The 22419-nt window shown below is 35.6% G+C and overlaps 1 protein-coding gene across 1 annotated transcript in view; it reads right to left on the bottom strand.

The window, feature by feature from the left end:
* LOC150041479 (teneurin-1-like) overlaps window positions 1-22419 on the bottom strand; it is a 464851-nt gene that overhangs the window by 190072 nt on the left and 252360 nt on the right. Inside the window, exon 3 of the mRNA XM_090327165.1 lies at window positions 21527-21807. Coding sequence (XP_090183291.1) covers window positions 21527-21743 — 217 coding nt within the window. The 5' untranslated portion in view covers window positions 21744-21807. The remainder of the gene's footprint in view (window positions 1-21526; window positions 21808-22419) is intronic.

Consider the following 22419-nt stretch of genomic DNA (forward strand, 5'->3'; position numbering starts at 1 on the left):
CTCCTATTAAGGAATCATTTGGACATCAACTACTATACTTTTGATTAGATATAGAATATTGATTTAAAGAATGACTTCTAGTTTCCAGCTCATCTTATCAAACCCCAAATGGGCCACTTACTAATGTGTGCCATTGTGAGAGAGTTAACTTCCCTCTCTAAGCCTCAGTTTTGTAAAATATAAAAGAGGCATTAGAAGTCTGTTTAAATGATATAAGGTTGGTTCTAAAGACTGGATAAAGTAACATTTAGCACAGTGTAAGACATATACTAAATATTAATTCTTAGTAGTGTTTTAATGTTAAACATGAGGATTTGTTGTCATATCCATGTTTAAAGGGCCTAATTCCTCTGTTGGTCTAGAAAGTATTTTTCTAGAATAGGTTTTGCTTTATTTTAAACATATCAGAAACAGACTTTTCTTTGTTTCAGCTTTCTGAAGTCACCTATGAAGCTAAGCCTCTTATGTGGATTAAGTCAATGCAGTATTGATTTAAGCATTTTATGAGCTACCTAGTCTAGTTATCACAACATTCTATAAGGAAAAAAAGAAATACTCTAGAAGATTAGAAACTCTCTAGTTCTTACTCTGAGTAGACTAGATTGTAAAATAATCCAGTGGATGCTAAATTAAGAAGACCATCAGCACCATAAATTAAAAAATCAAGATTTCCGTGGATTAAACTACATCAGTGAAAGTTTCTACCCTTGTTCTTAATGTACTATATTATTTTTCTCTTTTTTTCCCCTTATGGTTAATCGAATCTGGTATCTGACTTTGTTGCCTGGTATATTATATATACATTTATTTGGTTATTTGACATAGGGAAGGGAAGGGGAAAACAAGATGATTGGGAGGGGGTTGAGGGAGGGAAATGGGGACAAAAGCATGAGAAAGGGAATCAATATGCGATAAGTAATGTACCCACTACCTGATGAATGTAATTGTACCCCCTCTATCTATTACCCCAACAATAAAATAAAATTTTTATTTAAAAAAGAAAAAAAACTCTTCACAATAACTCATTCCATTGCTAGGCATTCCAAATATAATTGATCTAATATACAGATTTGAAAAAATATAAGTATTTAAGAGCATATACATAAAGGAATTCTATGTTTCCATCAGAAAGAATGACATTGTCACATTAGTAAGAAAATGGAAAGATTTGGAAAAACTCATATGAGGTGAAGTAAGCTGGACCCAAAAGAACATAGGCTCCATGCTTTCCATCATTTGTGATCATTAATACATGTCTAGGATAATCCTAGCAGAGGATCACAATAGCTCAGTATGGTCTAGTGGTAGAGTGCTTGCCTAGCATGGGTAGGCAGAAGGAACTGATGAGTTTACAAGCCATGCTTCAGTAAGACATGTTACCAAACCAGGATGATAGCAAAGTTTGGAAAGAACACAAGAAACGCTATCAGATGTGAAAACTTTAAAGAAATGAGGAACCGTGATGGTAAGACTAGTAGTGGTATGTACACTTGAATGGCATGTGACAGGTAGGGATAAGTTTATTGTTTTATTGATGTTTATAAAATTTTAACATAAGATATAGGAGTTTAGGTACTATAGTAAAGATTCAGGTCTGTGGAGTGTAGAATAGAAAAGCATAGACTCTCAACTCTCCTCTGAGAACCGTGATTGGATAGGTTGGAAGAAAAGAGGCACCAACTGAAAGTTTACAGGGAAGGGAATCGTCAAAGCTTAATTCAATTCAATTCAGTTCAGTTCAGTTCAGTTCAACTCCATTCACTAAGGAAATATTTGCTAAGCACTTATTCTGTGATGATGTTATGCTTGAATATTAAGCAAAGGAGAAATTTCCATCTACATTAGTATTAGTCTTTGAATTATAAAGTATATATATTATAAATCATATATTGTTCTTCTATTATCCCTCGCTGAATAATTCAGCATCAAATACAACAAAACCAATATACACAACATTTTCATTTGCTTTATCGACACACATTAAATTCCTGACGTGTTATGAGCAAAGAACTGTACTTTACCATTGTGTCCAGTTACTGGTCAGTGGTAGTTCGTTATATGCCATGTTATCACAGCACAGGGTAAGGGAGAGGGGTTTCAAGAGCTACCAGTGGAAATTTTGTAAAATATGCTAGAAAACATTAGAAATTTCTTGATGGCTTCATAAATCAATCAGTACATACCAAAGTCTTCTACTGGAAACCAGTAACTGGAAAATTAAACACTAGTAAAAATGGTGTTCAGAACGATAAATAAGATGGTGTGTTAATATAGGAAAGGAAAAATTTTGGCACACTATTACAAAAGATTGTACATAAGGCCATATAGTATGAAGCTAATTGAAAAGACCTCCAGGATGTTGAAACAAAAGCCATATAATGAATGATTGTTGTCCTTAATGTACTATGTTATCTCTCATCTCTTTTGTTGTCCCTTGGTTATATCATATTGTTACAGTATCTCACTTTGTTATCTGATATATTGGATATATTTGTATTTGGTTATTTGAAATTGGATAGGGAAGGGGGGAAAACCAACATGGGGGGTAGGGGGGAGGGTAATGGGGACCAAGACATGTGAAACGGTATCAATGTATGTGAATTAATGCACCTTCTATCTGGCAAATATCATGTAACCCTTTTATTAATTATAATAAAAATATTTTAAAAAGATAGAACAGAACCAATTTTTATATAATTTTTAGTGGAGGTTTAGTATGGTCCTACCTGAATAACCTGTTCAGTGAAGCTTCTTGGAAATACTGCAATCTCATTATTTATTTACTTATTAATTTACAACTTAGAATCTTACTTTTTATTGTTTTTAAATAGTTGAACGATGGGGATCCAATTCACTATGTCAGTTTATGAGTACAGTGAATCTTAATCAGTGTTGCCCATTTTATCATTTTCCTTCACTATATATGCACTCCACTCATCCCCTTAATTTTCATGGCTCAGTTTTAAAATACATATGTTACTGTTATGATGGTATTCATTCACCATTATTCTCTCTATCTGTTCCCTCCTCTTAAGCCTCATCTCCTGAAACAAGATATATTTTTGATTGCTAATGCTCCATTTTGTTAAACTGTAAATTGTTCAAAGGAGTTAAATCAGGAGAATCATATTTGTGCATATCAAACTGTAGTCAATCTGATTGTGTATTTGCATACTTCCCTATGTGATTTCATATTTATTTATATATTTTATACCTAACTTCTAGTTAAATGATCTGAACTATGGTTCAGAATTTGAGTAATAAAAACTGCTTAGCTTTCTTTCATCATCTTTTTCTTTCTCGTTCTCTCTTTCTCTTCCTCTTCTCGCTCTCCTCCTCTCTTATTCATTCTCATAATGCTGGTAGCAGGGTTTACATTTAAATTTAGCTTAGGTCCTCATGCGACCTAAGCTTGCTTGTTTGGCTGGCACTCTACCACTTTAGCTACACCTTCAGCCTGGCTACTTAATGGTTATTTTGGAGATGAGTTTTATGGCGATGAGTCTCATAGATTTTCCTGCACACAATGGCCTCAAACTGTGATTCTCAGTATCTCAGCTTCTTAAAGAGCAAGGATTACAATTGTGAGCCATTGCACATTACTAATAATCATCTTCTGTGTTTTATAAGCGTATTATTATTTTTAGCAAAGGTACATGTTTTCCACCAAAACAATGACTTACACGAAGTACATACACGAAGTACATTTTGCGGGCTGGGAGTTTGGCCTCGTGGTAGAGTGCTTGCCTGGCATGCATGAATACATGAATTGGATTCCTTGGTACCACATACATAGAAAAAAAAAGCCCAAAGTGATGCTGTGGCTCAAGTGATAGCACACTCCTCCTTAAGAAAGCCCAAGGACAGTGCTCAGGTCTGACTTCAAGCCCCAAGACTGGCCAAAAATTTGGATATTTGAAATTTGATAGGGAAGGGGGGAAAACCAAGACGGGTGAGGGGTGTGGGGGGGGAGGGAAACGGGTACCAAGACATGTGAAAGGGTATCAATGTATGTGAATTAATGCACCTTCTATCTGGCAAATATCATGTAACCCTTTTACTAATTACAATAAAAAAATAAAGCAAAAAAAAGTATGTACATTTTGCTTTTTGAAAAGATAGCAAGCCTTATAGCATTATTGTAGAATCCAGATATCATATATTACAGGACCATGTTGAATCTAAAGACTGACAGCCTTCAGACTGACAGCTGACAGTTTTCATATGAAGGTATAATTATGGCAATATGTACTATAAGGTTTATATGAAAATGAAAATGTAAATTCTGCAATACATGAAAACACATTGAGGTGGCTATTCAGTTATTTATTTTTAACTTATTGTTTTTGTAAAGATGATGCACATAAGGTTTACAGTTTTATTGGACATGTAGTACAGTTACATTGGGCAAGATTTCTTTTTGAACAATGTCACCTCTTCCCTCTTTTCCTCCCAGTTTTTTCCCCTCTAGGTTCCTCTCCCAAACAAATTCTATAGTTCATTTTCAACATATTTTTTAGAATTTATTCCTGTTGAATTAGTTCACCCCTTTCCTCACTATTTCTGTGTGTCCCATTACCTCTCCAAACAAATAAACTTATATAGAAGAAAAAAATTACAGAAATCAATAACAGCAACAAAAGGAGAAAAACAAAAACAAAAAACAAAGATCACAGAAAGTAAAAAACAAAATCACTTGTTTCCAATTTTTGGGTTCATTTTGATAAACATCATTTTATATGATCATATGTAAAGAACTACTGTGTCCTAAAAATATCCTCCTTTGGTTTCACTGTAAGAATGTTTAGAGTCCTGTTTATTATATTTAAGTGTAACTTTTTGTCTTTTATCATCCATTAAATTTACTTGTAAATTTATAGGCACACTCTACGTTCTAATTACCATAGAGGAGGGAAGCCACCAATACTACGTTTCTTTGGGTCTTGCTTCCTTCACTTAGTGCAATATTTTTCCAATTTTTTTCCATTTCCTTATGAATGTGGCATTATCAATTCTTTTTGATGGAAACATAGAATTACGTGGTGTATATGTAACACATTTTCTTCATTCATTCATTCATTCATCCACTGAGGGACATCTGGGTTGCTTCCATTTCTTGGCTATGATAAACAATACTGCAATGAACATTGTTGTGCTGGTAGCTTTACAGTGGCCTGGTTTGTGGTCGTTTGGATAAGTGTTCAGAAGTGGAATTTCTGGGTCATAAAGAAGCTCTAGTTTAGTCTTTTGAAGAAACTCCATTTTCAGACTGGTTGCTTTTCAAGGATGTGTATATGCATATATCAGTTCAGTAAAAGTGGAAGTAAATCTTCTACACATCTGGTATGCATCCTCTACAACAACTAGATCCACATTTGTTCCAACTCTAAAGTTAACAATTTGAACAAAAGGAGATGTCTATATTTTTGTCAAAAAATTCTAGCATGGGCTGGCTTTGAAAGGTGATCCTCAGATCTTAGTCTCTTGAAGTCACTAGGATTACAGGCATGAGCCACTGCACCCAACCATGGTATAAACTTTTAAACTTAATTTTTATTGCAAGATAATACATTATCAGACAATAAATTGTCATACTAAAAATTTTCATAGATTTCTCAGAAAGTCCTTTTAGATAAAGCACAGATGCTAAAACTACCAGAACTTTTCTAAAAAGTTTTGCTGCAATCAAAATGTCTAATAGTCAAATTGAATTTGAAGATGTTTAAAGCCCCTTTGTCATTATTTTATGAAAGGTTCAGTATTATACATTTAATAATGTATTTTTGAATAAATATTTAATAAATTCCTACTCTGTGACAAATACTATAGCGCTAAAGGAAATTTCAATAGCATGGTAGCAAAAGCAGAATTATCTCAAAAAGATCCTTCTTGTTTGTTTTAAGATAAATTGATGTGATATATTCCATGGTCCATTGTGAAGATGAACTGACCCTGATAATTCAAAATGTGTATTGGAAAAAACACACTGAATTATCAGGTTGTCTGTGAATCACATTAGAATGCTTCAGAAATTGGTTTAATTGCCATCTTTCTAAAAGGTGGTGTGAAGGAAACCATTAAGAAGCAGAGTTTGTCAAACACTAATGTTTAGCAAGCATGCCTGGCTCTTGTTGTACTTGAGATGGGAAACTCTGTACAAGCCTTAGGTAGTACAAGTATCTCTACACGAATTCTATTTCCTTCTCTATGTAGCTTCTCTCTGGTTTGTCTCCCCATGTAGATGTGTATCTAGGTTAAGAAAATGAAATCAATAGAAAAAAATCAGGGTGCAATTACATTATAAAATGATCCACCTCATTCTTCTACATATACATTTATGATTAGTATATATACAACAGAAATATATATATATGCATGCTTATCAAATATTCAGTTGATTTTTGCACTCCTCATAAGTATGCCGTTTATCCAAACCACAGATTGTTTGCTTTTCAATTAGCGAAGGTGATTTGGAACTATATTTATTAATTTGAGACATATTAATATTCAGTTTATTGTATGGCAATATGATGCTTTTTAAGTGTTCTTGGAAATCTGGGCTTGAACCATTAATGAGAAAATATAATTGGACTTCACTAGTGAGGACTTGTAAATATCTCCACTGAAACATGAGAAAGGATTCTTAATTTAAAACTTAAAATTCTATGAACAATTTGGGGGTGTCCTTATTAATTTTTTGCCTGTGGGCTCATTTTAACTACTTCTTTCTGTGATATGAAAGAGAGGAAGGGTCATCTACTCAGACAGGCTAGACAGTAAGAAAATTAAATATTTCATGTGTTGCAGGAATGACTGGCACCAAAATAGCACTGCATATGGCTCGGTTTTTACTGATGGAACAGTAGACTCCTCAGCTTTTGATATAAAGGCTTCAAATGAATATTTTCAAGGTTCTGAGGGATTCAAGATTTATCTTCTGTCACCTTTATACCCTTTCAGAATTATAATGAGAATGAAAAGCCGTGAAAATAAATACAACTTATTTGTATAGTTGCCAGTCGATTTCTGCACCAGAGATGACCAAAAAAGCAAAATAACAGTATTTTGACAGACCTATTTCCTGACAGGACAGGCTGGCATATCTCATACTAATGCCAGTGAAGATATTTTAAAATGTTTTTGACTGATTAACTGACAATAAAATTGCATTGCTAAATGCCAACTCAGAATTTTACCTAAATATTTGTAATTCAAGAGAATCATCATGTAATATAAGTACAATCTCAAATCAACCCTAAGAACTCAAACCCTTCCATATGCTGCAGCCATTTCATTATCTACTGAACCACATACCTGATTATTTATTTTACTCTAGATTTAGTCCCTGCTTCTTTCTGTATTTCATCGACCTTCTTTATTCATCAGCTGCAGTCTCCCTGCTTGAGGCCTGTTATCTATTATGTTTGTCATTCAAATGATGTGACTCACCCTGGTTTCTCAGTGTTTAGAAAACCATATAATAAATGGTTCCAAAGTGTTATAAGTTTAAAGAAAACACCAAAAGCAAAAGCAAAATTTTCCCTCCTGCTGTCTCCATAATATCAGAAACAAATATCTCTGATTGTTCCTTAAACATCTGAAAGAGATATCAAAAAAGGAGAACTCATCTATGTGCCACCTATCCCAGGAGTCAGTATTTTCTCTCAGAAATTCATGTATGCCCTTAAGAGAAATATGCAATTCCACTGAGTATTTAAAAAGAATACACTTAGATCATTGTGCATATTATGACAAAGTTTTATTCTAGAGAGTGGAAAAGCCATGAGCATAGCATTAAGCATCGCAGGCTGTGGGATAGATAGTGCAAATATAAGAGGCATTTTCAGATTGAGATTAATAATCCATGTGGTCTAAAAAGCAGCAAGGCAAAAAATTGAGAAACTGACCTTGTGCTTCCTGGATAAACAATACTTATTAATAAGGGACATGATCGTCAATGACATAATCAGAATTTTGTAATATGTCTATAGTGAGCTAATATTTTATATTATTTCATAAAGTTAGACTATGAATCTATATGGAGAATTATTCTTATCAAATTTAGCCCTACTTGGAGACTTCCACCATTTGCTAACACATTGGTATCTAAGAGGTAAAAGGTTGTGATTGTGAGTACTTACACTACTGAGGTGACTCACAAAGAGTAAAGGAGAGTTTACAAGGATGATGGCCTTCAAAAAAGATGCTTGAAGGTGTCTCAGTATAGCGCACAACTGTAAATCTCTCCCTTCTTTTTTTTTAATAATATGACTCCTTTCTTTCCTCTAAAATCAAGTTGCAAACATACTTGTATATTTGAATACCATTTTCATGAAGGAGCATGTTATATAAATATTTACACAGAAAACATCACATTCCTTGCTAGAAATAAACCCAGATTATCATTAGATTTGGTAAAGAAGAAACTGTCCTAGTTGATCATAAAAATAATGCGGAGTAGGCCAAAATGTTATAAGACCAACGGAAGGTATAATTTGGTATCTTGGGGCACTGCTTGGTAACCCCACACCTCTGCACTCCTGTAGTGCTACATCTTGGAGGACTTAAGATGGGTTAAACTAAGGGGAATGAAATTCCTTTTACAGAGAGTCTTTACTTCAGTGTATAGATAATACAAAGTCTTCAAGGACTTCTTTAATTTCATAGACTGTATGGCAAATATCATGTATACTGTAAACCTTTTCTGAAAAGACTCAGAGCTTTGATCAGATTTTCAAAGCATTTTGTAAAATTTGTCCCCATTACTATGCTGTCAAGGCCTTTTATTATAGGCATTATGACACACTGAAGGATTTTCAATAGAATGAAATGGCTTGTGTTTTAGAAAGATCAGTGGTAACCTGTAAGAGTGATTGGAACCTCACATTCATTAGAAGAAAATTTAACAGATAATGTCTATATCCATCTTCTCTTGAATAAGTCATATAACCTGACACTACCAAACTATAAGATATCCAACTTCAGTATGGCACTCAATATAGTTTGGAAAATAATTTTCTAAATATACTTCTGTATATGCTCATAGCACAGTGTGGTGTTGATCTACAAGAGATGTAGTTAGTGGTGTAGCTGAAACAACATTGGTCCTATTTAGAGAAACATGGATATATATCTCAGCCCTGCTACTTAAAAAAGATGTGAGTGTCTCTATAAAAATAGAAAGTGTCAATAAAAATTTGAGTGTTACTATATTTGCACAAAATAGAAATATTTAAAAAGGGGAAAAAACTAAAAAAGGAGTCAGTAGTTACTTCTATATCATAAAGTTGCATGAGAACTAAAGAAAACTGCATGCCAATCCACTTAGAGTAGCTACTATTCAATAATATTTATTGTTATTAAGGCCCAGTTTCAATCCCCCACACTTAGGTTTCAGATATGGATATATAGCTTCTTTGTCTAGCAAAAAAACCTGCATAATTATCTGGAGGTCTGGACATAGTCTATATATTCAGCCCTGAATCTTTGTACAAGTAAATTTAACATAACCATGACAGACTGGGGAATAGGGAAAGTTTAAAAACATTAGAAAAGGGATGGGAGTTTGGCCTAGTGGTAGTTACTTGCCTAGTATGAATGAAGACCTGGGTTCAATTCCTCAATATCACATACATAGAAAAAAAGCCGGAAACGATGCTGTGGCTCAAGTGGTAGAACTCTAGCCTTGAGAAAGGACAGCGCTCAGGCCCTGACTTCAAGTCCCAGAACTGGCAAAAACCCCCCAAAACAAAAATAAAACATTAGAAAAGTTCAGATATATACACACTCAGAAACAGTAAAATTTTCTTAAATTTGATGTCTGAAATTTGGACTTACTATTTCCCACAGTGGACTTTAATGTCAATATTTTGGTTCCAATCCCAGTATGGTTGCTTCCTATCTCTGTGCCTCACTTTATTCATCTAATAAATAGAAATAATAGTGGTCCAATCAGAGAAAGGCTGGATAAGTGGGACTGCATTAAACTGCAGAGCTTTTGTATGGCAAAGGACATAGCTAGTAAACTAATCAGGAAGCCTACAGAGTGGGAGAAGATCTTCACCAACCAAACAACGGACAAAGGCCTCATATCTAAAATATATCAACAATGCAAAAAAATTGAATCACTCCAAAACTAACCTCCAAAATAACAACCATCCCATTAAAAAATGGGCCAAAGACTTAAAGAGAGTCTTCTCTGAAGAAGAAACAAAAATGGCCTATAGACACATGAAGAAATGCTCAACATCTCTGGTCATAAAAGAAATGCAAATCAAAACAACTCTAAGATTCCACCTCACTCCAGCTAGAATGGCCAGGATCAGGAAAATGAATGACAACAGATGCTGGAGGGGATGTGGCCAGGAGGGATCACTACTACACTGTTGGTGGGAGTGCAAACTCGTTCAACCACTATGGAAAGCGGTGTGGCAGTGCCTCAAAAGGCTAAACATAGAACTCCCCTATGACCCAGCAATTCCACTACTTGGCATTTACCCAACCATCCAGAAACAAGGACATACTAAACCCACTAGCACAACAATGTTCATTGCAGCACTATTCACCATAGCAAAGATATGGAACCAACCTAGATGTCCCTCAGTTGATGAGTGGATCAACAAGTTGTGGTATTTGTACACAATGGAATTCTATGCTGCTGTCAGAAAGAATGACATCGCCCCATTTGTTAGGAAATGGAAAGACTTAGAAAAAATCATATTAAGTGAAGTAAGCCAGACTCAAAGGAACTTAGGCTCAATGGTTTCCCTCATTTGTCATAATCAGTAGAAACCTTGGGCTCTACTAGCAGAGATTTGCAATAGAGCAAAATCTTGATACATAAGGACATATAATGTGAAGCTAATTGAAAGGACCTCCAGGATAGTGAAACAAAAGCCATATAATGAATGATTGTTGTCCTTAATGTACTATGTTGTCTCTCATCTCCTTTGCTGTCCCTTGGTTATCTCATATTGGTATAGTATCTCACTTTGTTATCTGATATATTGAATTTATTTGTATTTGGATATTTGAAATTTGATAGGGAAGGGGGGAAAACCAAGATGGGTGGGGGGTGTGGGGGGGAGGGAAATGGGTACCAAGACATGTGAAAGGGTATGAATGTATGTGAATTAATGCACCTTCTATCTGGCAAATATCATGTAACCCTTTTACTAATTACAATTAAAAAAAAAGAAAAGCGGAAAAAAAAAGAAATAATAGTGTTCCCAGTCTCATAGATTTGTTGGGAAGATTAAACAATAACATAACCCATTTAGAGTTCCTTAGTCAGTGCCTTGTGTTTAATAAATATTAAATATTTCTCTCACAATCATTGTTATTTTGTAAGCAGGGTATATGATACTGATTTCTAGAGTGCCTGTGATACATACCTTACATGTATTAGTACTACAGAACCAATTATACTGCATCAATATTGAAGATGCATATTTGCCTTTCTGAGTATACTCTGAATTATTTGAAGTCAAAAACTTCTTATTTGTCTATGTATTCGGAGAGTTTCTAGTGGAACTAGGCATACATGGTCAAACCTCAGGACAAAATTTTTAACTTTTATCAACTCTAATTGCAGGACAAGACTTGCAGAGATTACTGCATTAAAAAGAATGAGAGGATGCAGTTGGGCACAATATGCCAAACTGCCATGATTAATTGTGAATACATGCCATGAAACATGTAGAAAGATCCATAAAACAAGTGTCATGGTCACATCATTCTATTTCAGTTACTGTATAAGACTATTTTATTGAATAACATTTCAAGAAAAAGTTTGACTAGCTGAAAGAGCCATTGTTAAATAATTTGGTTAATTTCCTCTTAGAGTCTGAGTTCTATCAATGCAGTCATTACAGACTCTCTTTGCTAATAACTTGAGGCAAATGCATTCTCACAGCAGAAAATTCATTGCATGTCATCAAATATTAGTGAATGTTTTGTTTTAATGTAGTTATTGTCGAATTATACTTGCTCTCTGTGTTTCTTACCATGTAAGTAAACATGTATCCTGAGATTTAGACTTTTGTAAGAACTATTATTCAGTCCATCTAGATGTATGCACATAGTTGCTTAAACCACTGATATCTGCTTGACATAAGAACAGAGAAATGTTTTTTACAAGTTTAAGAGTCTGACCACTTCTTGAAATTACCAGTGGCAATAGAATATAAGCAGCTTGTGCTGAGTTGATGTGGATCATTAACCTGGGGCAAGGTAAGGGGAAATAAGAGGTATGAGGGTGCATGCATTCTAATGTGAACTTCATCAGTCTAGACATGAGAAAGGGTATCAATGTATGTGAAGTAAGGCACCTTCCATCTGGTGACTGTAATGTAACCCTTCTGTTAATCACAATAAAAATATATGGAAAAAATACCTGGCGATGATCAATACTTAATGAATATTGATACATAAACAAGATATTAAATGGATTGATGGACTCATAGATCTCTAACTTGCTTCATATTCTTAGTAAACACAAACTGGCAGTTATATTTTTCCCACCAGATGTTGGTAACAGGAGACATAGGTTTAGGCTATTGGGGGGAAAAAATTCAACCAAACAAAAATCATATTAGGAGAAAATGGAGCCACAAAAGAGCAGGTTAAGAAGGCAAAAGTGAAGAAGGAAGGAATGCAGTGAATAATTCAATGTATAGTCTACAGAATTCAGAAGAGTGAGGGAAAGGATGGATAGGGGTGGAATGGATGGGTAAGGGTTGAATGGGTGAGAATGTTGAAAAGGGTGCCATTAATCAAGATATATTGAATATATAACCTGCTTTATTATATGACAACTCACTTGTAAAACTACTTAAAAATGAAAAAAATTAAAAGTTTAGAACAAGAAGGGAAAAAGATTGTGTGGACCATAGTGTTAGAAATCTATTATCTGATGTCTATAACAGGCTCTTACCATATATCCTGTATAATCCTTCATTCATAATTACTTTACAGTCAAGTGAATGCATTCAAAATGAATATCTATATAAAGCTATAGAGAAATGATCATAACTGTGTCCCAAAGGAGCTGGTATTTTGTGTGCTCCTTTTTGTTAAATTTCATAAACTCTTGAATTTCTGTTCGGATCTCCTCGATGACCCATTGGTGATTCAACAATGTGTTGTTCAATCTCCATGAGTTACAGGGTTTTCGTTGGTGAAGAACGGTGTTCAGTTCCAATTTGATGCCCTTGTGGTCTGAGAGAATGCAAGGAATAATTTCAGGTTTTCTGAATATGCACAGGTTTGCTTTATGCCCTAAAATTTGGTCTATTTTGGAAAATGTTCCATGTGCTGCTGAAAAAAAATGTATGTTATGATGTTGCTGGGTGAAATGATCTGTTGATGTCTGTTAGATCTAGTTGGTCTATACAGTTGTTCAATTCTGAGGTTTCTCTGCTGAGATTTTGCCTGGCTCATCTGTCCATAGGTGAGAGTGGTGTGTTAAAAGCACCAACTATCACTGTGTTTCGATCTATGTGTGTTTTTAGTGCATGTAAAGTTGCTTCATGAAATTCGGTGCTCTAGGATTAGGTGTGTAGATATTTGGGATGGTTATGTCTTCCTGGAGGAGAGATCACTTTATTAGTATGTAATAACCTTCTTTGTCTTTTCTCACTAATTTTAGTTTGAAGTCAATTTTATCTGATATGAGGATGGCAACTCCAGACTGTTTATGGGGGCTATTAGCTTGATAGATAAACTTTATTCCAACCTCTCACTTTCAAAAAATGTATGTTTCATTTGGGCAAGATATATCTCTTGAAGACAGCAGAATGATGCATCTTGTTTTTTGGTCCAACTATATTACATAACTATAATGACCAAAACAGCTTGGTACAGTAACAAGAACAGGCCTGAAGACAAATGGAATAGAACTGAGGACCAAGATATTAACCCACAGACATATGGCCACCTAATCTTTGATAAGGGAGCCAAAAAAATAGAAGGGAAGAAAGACAGCCTCTTCAACAAGTGGTGCTGGCAGAACTGGTTAAGCACCTGCAGAAAACTAAAGTTGGATCCTTCTTTGTCACCCTGCACCAGGATTAACTCCAAATGGAGCAAAGACCTCAAGGTAAAAGCAGATACACTGAAAACTTTACAAGAAGGAATAGGAGATACACTAGGTCTCCTTGGCACAGGTAGAAACTTTCTTAATAAGGACCAAGAAACACAACAAATCAGAGAAATTTTGGATAAGTGGGACTGCATCAAACTGCAGAGATTCTGTTTGGCATAGCTAGCAAATTAACTAGAAAGCCTACAGAGTGGGAGAAGGTCTTCACTAACCATACAATGGACAAAGGCCTCATATCTAAAATATATCAATAGCTCCAAGAATTGAATCACTCCAAAACTAATCTCCAAAGAAACAACCATCCCATTAAAAAGATGGGCCAAAGACTTAAAGAGAGTCTTCTCTGAAGAATAAATAAGAATGGCCTATAAACAAATGAAGAAATGCTCGATATCTTTGGTTATAAAAGAAATGCAGATCAGAGCAACTCTAAGATTCCACCTCACTCAAGTTAGAATGGCCAGGATCAAGAAATCTAAAAACAACAGATGCTGTCAGGGATATGGCCAGGAGGGATCACTACTACACTGTTAGTTGGAGTGCAAACTCATTCAACCACTATGGAAAGCAGTGTGGCAGTTCCTCAAAATATTAAAAATAGAGCTCCCCTATGACCCAGCAATTCCACTACTTGGCATTTACCCAATCGTCCATAAACAGGGCATACTAAATCCACTAGCAAAATGATGTTCATTGCAGCACTACTTACCATAGCAAAGATATGGAACCAACCCAGATGCCCCTCGGTTCCTGAGTAGATCAACAAGATGTGGTATTTATACACAATGGAATTCTATGCTGTTGTCAGAAGGAATGACATCGCCCATTTGTAAGGAATGAAAAGACTTAGAAAAAATCATACTAAGTGAAGTAAGCCAGAAAGGAACATAGGCTCAATGGTTTCCCTCATTTGTCATAATTAATAGAAACCTTGGGCTTTCCTAGCGGAGATTTACAATAGACCAAAACATAAGATACATGAGGCTGTATAAATGAAAGGATCTCCAGGATATAGAAACAAAAGCCATATAATGAGTGATTACTGTCCTTAATGTACTATGTTATCTCTCATCTCTTTCACTGTCCCTTGGTTATCTCATATTGTTACAGTATTTCACCTTGTTGTCTGTTATATTGTATATACGCGTATTTGGTTATTTGAAGTTGGATATGGAAGGGAGGAAATCAAGATAGGGTGGGAGTGGGGGGAGGGAAATGGGGACTAAGACATGAGAAAATGTATCAATGTATGTGAAGTAATGCACCTTCTATCGGGCGAATGTAACCCTTCTATTAATTTAATAAAAAATATAAAAAAGAAATGATCATAACTGCAATGATCACCCTTTGCTTATCTGTGCATATTATATTTTTCACTAGTTTTGCACTTTTTTCGATACTTCCTCTTAGAAAGGAGTTTGTTTGAGGATAATTGCTCATCTTATTATTCCCAGGATATTTTCCCCTGCCATTCAAAATCATAGAAACTAAACCTGCCTGTGGTTCATCCCAGCTGTTTGAAAGGAATTGTGAATAACATTATATTAGTGTCTATCCTTTCATTCAAAGGTTTTCAGAAGATTAGAAAATCATCTTTAGAATCCATTACTGTAGGGGTAAATTTCTAGGCAAATAAAGACTATAAACATATTTTCAAATGGAGCCAAATATTTCCTCAAGCATTTCCCCCACAATAAAACATTATTTTCCCCAACAGGTAGAAACAGACAGAACACAGTTCATAATAAATAATATATCACATCATTTTTCCTTTTCAAGTGACGATTGAAAGGCTTTTTTTTTCTGTCTTGGGACTTGAACTCTAGGCCTGGGTGTTATCCCCGAGCTCTTCAGCTCTAGGCTACCAACATACCACCCCTTGAATCACAAGGCCACTTCCAGTTTTCTGGTGATTAATTGGAGCTATGTCTCACAGACAATGTAGTGACCAGGCTGGCTTTGAACTGAGATCCTTAGATCTTAGCTTCCTGAGTAGCTAGGATTACAGGCATGAGCCACCACACAAAGCTTTGAAAGTCTTTCGTAAGCTCCTAGAAAACCCTTGGTCATTGAGAAATAAAAAGATGAAGAAAGCTGTTATGAAAGAAAACAAAGAGAAAATAAAGTCTAATTCCCATGCATTTTCATTCTTGTGATGACGTTTGTTTGTTTTGATGGAATAATTTGGGAGAAAATTTCATTGGAACTTTTCGTGTCTTTTTAACTTACCAAAGGGTTACTTTAAAGGTTATGATCATTTTGTGTTCCATCTGAGGATCATATTTCATTAAATTTGTCATTAAATATCTAAGGCATTTGTAATACTATGGAAAATCTTAATATGTTCTTATTGTTGGTTTGGGCTCTTCTTCACCTTCCTCTTCCATTGTAGATGACTCAACAAGTTCTTAAATTCCTTGTTTCATTAACATTTCTCAATGCCTTTTTATATGGTCTATTTCTTCAACAATGATATTGGTAAAATACTTCCCCATCAACCTGTCTTGCTATGTGAGTGATTTTCCTAACTCTTCCCTCAATCTCTAAGCAGCATTTCAAATCATTCATGATTTCATTCCATAAGTTCTTCTAGCAGGCATTTATAGATTCTAGTCTTAATTTTTCCATGCAGTTTAATGAATGTTATTGTGTCAGGGATGGTGAATGATATCCAGCTTTGCATTATACTCATACTTGGGTTAACATATAACACAGATCTAGGGCTTGGAATGTAGATTAATGGAATGGTGCCTGCTTAGCATATGCCCTGGTCTGAATAAACTCATCCCACCATAGAAAAGCTTTTCCAATGAGATTATGCATCAGGTATGTATATGTGGCTGTGATGGACAATTCTCTGGTGAAGAAATAATGAGGTTGGACTTGCAGGTAAAAATACAACTTGAACACTTTCATTTTCGTGGCAAAACAGATTGGAAATGATGGCCAGGTGCCTGGTCTGTTATTAAAAGGACTTAAAATTCCAACTCATTCTTTTCCATTTTTTTTAACTTCTTGGATAAAGTATTGGTGGTAAGAGTTTTTAAACAGGATGGCTGTCACCCACACTTTCTATTATGTTACCAAGTCACAGGCAAATAATCTGGTTTTTGTTTTAGAGAAAGCAGGTGTTGTTTGCTCTGTATACAACTTTTTTTCATCAGTCATGGAGCTTGAACTCAGGGACTGGGCTTTGTCCATCAGCTCTTCAGCTCAATGCTAGGGCTCTACCACTTGAGACACAGCACCACTTCTGTTTTTTTCTGGTGATTAATTGGAGATAAGTCTCATGGAGTTTCTTTCCCAGGCTGGCTTTGAACCACAATCCTCATATTTCAGCCTCCTGAGTAGCTAGGATCACAGGCATGAACCACTGGTGCATGGCTTACAAGTGGTTTTTATCATATGTACTGCAGTTTTGCCACTAATACCAGCATGAGTCTGTCCTTCCATATTTTATTCCCTGGTGTCTTATTTGCACTAGTATGAATGTTAGTTCAATTAACCAAGTTTTATTGCAACTGAAAACTTTATTTGAATGGTACTCTTTTTCCATAAACTTCTACATGTTATATAGAATTATGACAGCATTAAGCCAGGTCCAGTGGCTCTAGGCAGGAGGCTATAATCTGAGGATTCAAAGACAGCCCAGACACTAAAAAGTCCTTGAGACTCTTATCTCCAATTAATCACCAGAAAACCTGAAGTCGCCCTGGGGCCTTGAGCTGAAGAACTCAGGGACAATGTCCAGCCCAAGGGGTAGGTGGTAGCCTTAAGCTGAAGAGCTCAGGGACAGTATCCAGGACCAGTGTTCAAGTCCCAGGAGAGAGAGAGAGAGAGAGAGAGAGAGAGAGAGAGAGAGAGAGAGAGAGAGAGAGAGAGAGAGAGAGAGAGAGAGAGAGAGAGAGGGAGAGGGAGGGAGGGAGGGAGGGAGGGAGGGAGGGAGGGGGGAGGGAGGGAGGGAGGGAGGGAGGGAGGGAGGGAGGCAGGGAGGGAGGGAGGCAGGGAGGGAGGTTATGAAAGTACTTTCTTTCACAGGAGCAGCCTATTCAGAAATTTTTACATTTTTAGTATTAGCCTACTCTTGAATCTACATCACTGTTCCATACTTTCAGTAAATTGCTTTGTGCCACTCTTTTCTTTTTAAGAACCCTCTCTGAACTCAAAGAGGCTCAGTACTTTCTTACTCAACATTTTGTTATCAGTTAGAACACCGTTTCTGTGTATGTCTTCTATCAAGAATTTAAGATCCTGAGTCGGGTACTGGTAGTTAACACCTGTAATCCTAGCTACTCAGGAAGGCTAAGATCTTAGGATAAAGGTTCAAAGCCAGCCTGGGCACAAAAGGATCTGAGTCTCTTTTCTCCAATTTCTCCTCTAGAAAATAGGAAGTAGAGATTGGCTCAAGTGTAGGGTGGTAGCCTTGAGCTGAAGAGCTCAGGGACATTGCCCAGGCCATGACCCACAAAAAATAATTTAAGATCCTTTCTACTGTATATAAGCATTTATCCTATATCATTGTTGCAACTATTGTAGTTTGAGGTGAAACTAGCCTGAATTTCTTTTCCTTTCTTCAAAATTCCATGATTAAAGATTTATTCTTGCAACAGCTTTATCATCCTCAAGATCTGATGATTTTTCTTTTTTAAGTCAAGAACTCTCACCTTTTCATTTAAAAAGATGCACTTTATGGATTTCTGTTGACATGTCTAATTTGTCAGTATCACTACTCTTGCTCTTTGTTGTCATTGTTAAGTAAAATAAGAATTACTTGAAGACAAACACTGCAATACCAGTCAAGGTGATAATGGAGACAACAACAAAGTTTCTGAGGGGTGGCTAGCAGATACAACACAAATACACAGGAAAAAATGATTAATGTCTTGTGGAACAGTATCACATGGTGCTTCCTTGAGCATAAAAATATTTTATGCAAAGAAAGTCAGCAGGACATTATGGAAGACAAGTCACTCCAATTCAATTCCATTTTTCTTTCCCTTGTCTATCCCGGGGCTTGAACTCAAGGCCTGAGCACTGTTCTTGGCCTTTCTCAAGGCTAGAGCTCTACCAGTGGAGCTTTTTCTAAGTATGTCGTGTTCAGGAATTGAATCCCGGTCTTTGGGCACAGTAGGCAAGCACTCTTAACCACCAGGCCAAACTCCCAGAAGCCCCTATCAGTTTTTGAGTAGTTAATTGGAGATAAGAATCTCATGGGGACTTTTCTGCTTGAGCTGGCTTTGAAACGTGATCCTCGGATCTCAGCTACCTGAGTAGCTAGGAGCCACTACTGTCTGGCTAAGTTGTTTACATTCTTAGAATTACCTTCAGAGTTTATTTTTATTTAAACTCACAAAATCAGCTATTATACACATCCCTCCATGACAAATTCAATTGTGAGATTTTTCTTGTGTAGGGACAGTTATGCGAAGTATTTTAATGGAAGTTTCACACATCTTAAAGCATAATAGAGGTCCAAAATCCTCATAAAAATTATTTAACCATTTTCAGGCAGATAGGAAAAATGAAAAAAATTGGAATAAATGATTCTTACCTAAAACCATATGATAGATTAACATGAAATTACTTGAGAAGACAAATACAAATTCTATATCAGTTGTATGAGAGATAAAATTAAAAATTAGTTTACTTCAAAAACATTTAATGAATCTTTAAGAACTAATATGAAACTTGGGTTAATCTAATTTTTTTCCTTATTAGAAGATTGCAGCACTAATCAGAATACAGCAATTTGCGTTTGTAATATCCATATTTGACATGGTAATATTTAAGCAGCAGTTTTCAATGCATGATAAATAGTTGTATTTAAGTTGATAGCAACTAATTTCACAAATGAAAGAGTTATAGGGCTTATACAAATCAGAAAGGAAATCATAGCGTATATCTAGTAAGACATACACAACCATAATATGAAGTAAATAAGAGACAAAAGGTCTAAATAAAGCGTCCTAAAAGTTCACACAGAAAGACAACACTACCTCATGGCTTTAAATGCTGACTGAGATAATACAGGAAGAATTGAGCCTCAAAAGAAGGTTGTAAGGGATAAGGAAAACCAGCAAACAATATTCCAAAGAACAGTTTGGGTGCTGAAGATGTAGTTGAGGTGTACAGTGCTTGTCTAGTGTGCATTTGGCTTTGGGTTCTACTCCCAAAATTTTCTTTTCCTGTCAAGAGATAGCAGTTCAGCAAATAAACTGAAAATGGATGTAGTGAAATACAGGTAGGCCAGTTTGTTAAAATAATTAACTTGCTGCCTTGGTTAAAAAAATACCTTATTGCCTAGATAATATATAATGAGAGTAATGCTGATGAGAATTAGGGGGAGGTGAAATTGAGACAGAGATCACTTCACCTAAATCCCTTCACCTAAAGTAATTTATTAGATAGAGAAAGTGTTATGGCTATCTGGGAGAAGTTAAACATCATTTAACAGATGTGTAGAGACAAAAAGATCTGAGATTGATGGTAAAGTACATTTAGATGAGTGATGAGTTGTTATTTACTTCAAATGTCCAGAATATAATTTATAATTTACAACTAGTTCCCAGGAATAAAGTTAGGATGGGAAAAATGTCTATGAATTTAGTAGTCCCTGGAATAGATAAGGTTATTGAAATCATCATATATGAGCAGCCATCAGAATTTTGATGGTAAGGCCTAAGAATTTACCTTTCTAGTAAATCCCCTAGTTATGTTGATATTGTTATCCAGGTACATACTTTGAGAACCAAGAATGTATACAATCAAGTATTTTTCTATAATATTCACACCTGCTTCTCCCACACTTGAAAATAAATAGTTATATGTCTACTTACCGTTTTATTTCCTATTCAAACTGTTATGTCAATTCACAATGGAGAAGCCAAGGCTGTCCAAAGAATATGCCTCAAAAATAGGATGATTTTTTAAAAGCTCTGAAAATTAGTATTTTCCTTTCATGCTGTACTGTAAAAGGTTTATGGATTCTGTCCATAGTCCTTTGCGTCTGCTTGCTGATCACTGTTAACCTGCTAACTTTTTTCAGCAGTCAAATATTTACTTGAGACTTTTGTCCCATCAAGGCAATGGCTTGAAAAGCACTTAGCTATTTACTTTCCATCTTACTATAAATTATTTATCCTTTAGTCTATAAATGGCTATTTGTAGGATTAGACAAAGTTTGAAAGCTCCAATAAGAGGATTGTTGCATCCAAATTCATACATAATCCGTAAACAGCACATGTAAACCTACAACCTCAGCTGGGTTAGCATATGAAAGAGATTCACTGAGTGTTTGCAAGCAGTGCAAATTATTAACCAGTTAATAACAACAAATTTGTTTTTGAAATATAGGTTTATGAAGATAAGCATTCCCTGATGAGAAATAATATTAGTTTTAAATCTATTTTTTAAAAAACAACATACCTTGAGTAGATTTCTCTACTTCTTTTCTCTTTCTGCTCTGGCTATTGTAATTCATCCTCAGCTCTTGGTTATACTCATGCAGAGTTTCCCTGGAGTTGTAAGACTGCCTGGGTTTCCTTCCATCTTCACTCTCATCCGAAGAACTGGTATAAGCTAGATCCATTTCATGCTTGACTTTTGACAGAGGCTGGTAAGGTTTGCAGTCTGTTTGTTCCATTTCTGATTAAGCAAGCTCAGTTTCATACACAAAAGGATGAGGAAGTCTTTTAATGAAGGCAGTTCTGGAAGAAAGTGAAAAACACAAGCCTCCTTAGATTTGTCCTTTTTGCAAGGAAACACATCTGGCAGATACACAATTGGTCCTGATAATACTATCAAAGGAGTGAAGCAAAAGACAAAGTAGATGACACAAAACTAGCCGGAGGCAATAATAACCCTCTGTGCTACATGAGTATATTGGCAGGCATTTAGGATTAAGCTGGAGATTGCACTGTCAGAAAATACTCGGAGTAAAATTGAGACAGCCTAAAAATATTTATTTTGAAATGCAAATAAAGGACTGACATTCTCTACTGTGTACATGTATTTTTAATGTTAAATTCACTGGCAAGACTTTTTTTTAAAGGTTATCTGATTAGAAAGTGGCCATACTAATGTTCACTCAGCACACCCCACATTTGAAATGAAAACTGGTAAGTAAACTGCATTGGCAAAGAACCCATTCTTGTCTCTGGTTTAATATTGCATTTAAAATCAAAGCTCTGAAGAAGGGCCGGATTCTGTGTGAGAGCAGTACCTAGGAGAGCTCATGAAATAGTGTCTTTGAGGAGCACTGAGCTCTTTTGTGTTTGTGTTGTGGCTTTTGAGCCTCAGGCCTGCAGCGCATTTTTAAT

Source organism: Megascapheus bottae, chromosome X, assembly GCF_031878675.1.
Source record: "Megascapheus bottae isolate mThoBot1 chromosome X, mThoBot2.hap1, whole genome shotgun sequence".
Classification (NCBI taxonomy): domain Eukaryota; kingdom Metazoa; phylum Chordata; class Mammalia; order Rodentia; family Geomyidae; genus Megascapheus; species Megascapheus bottae.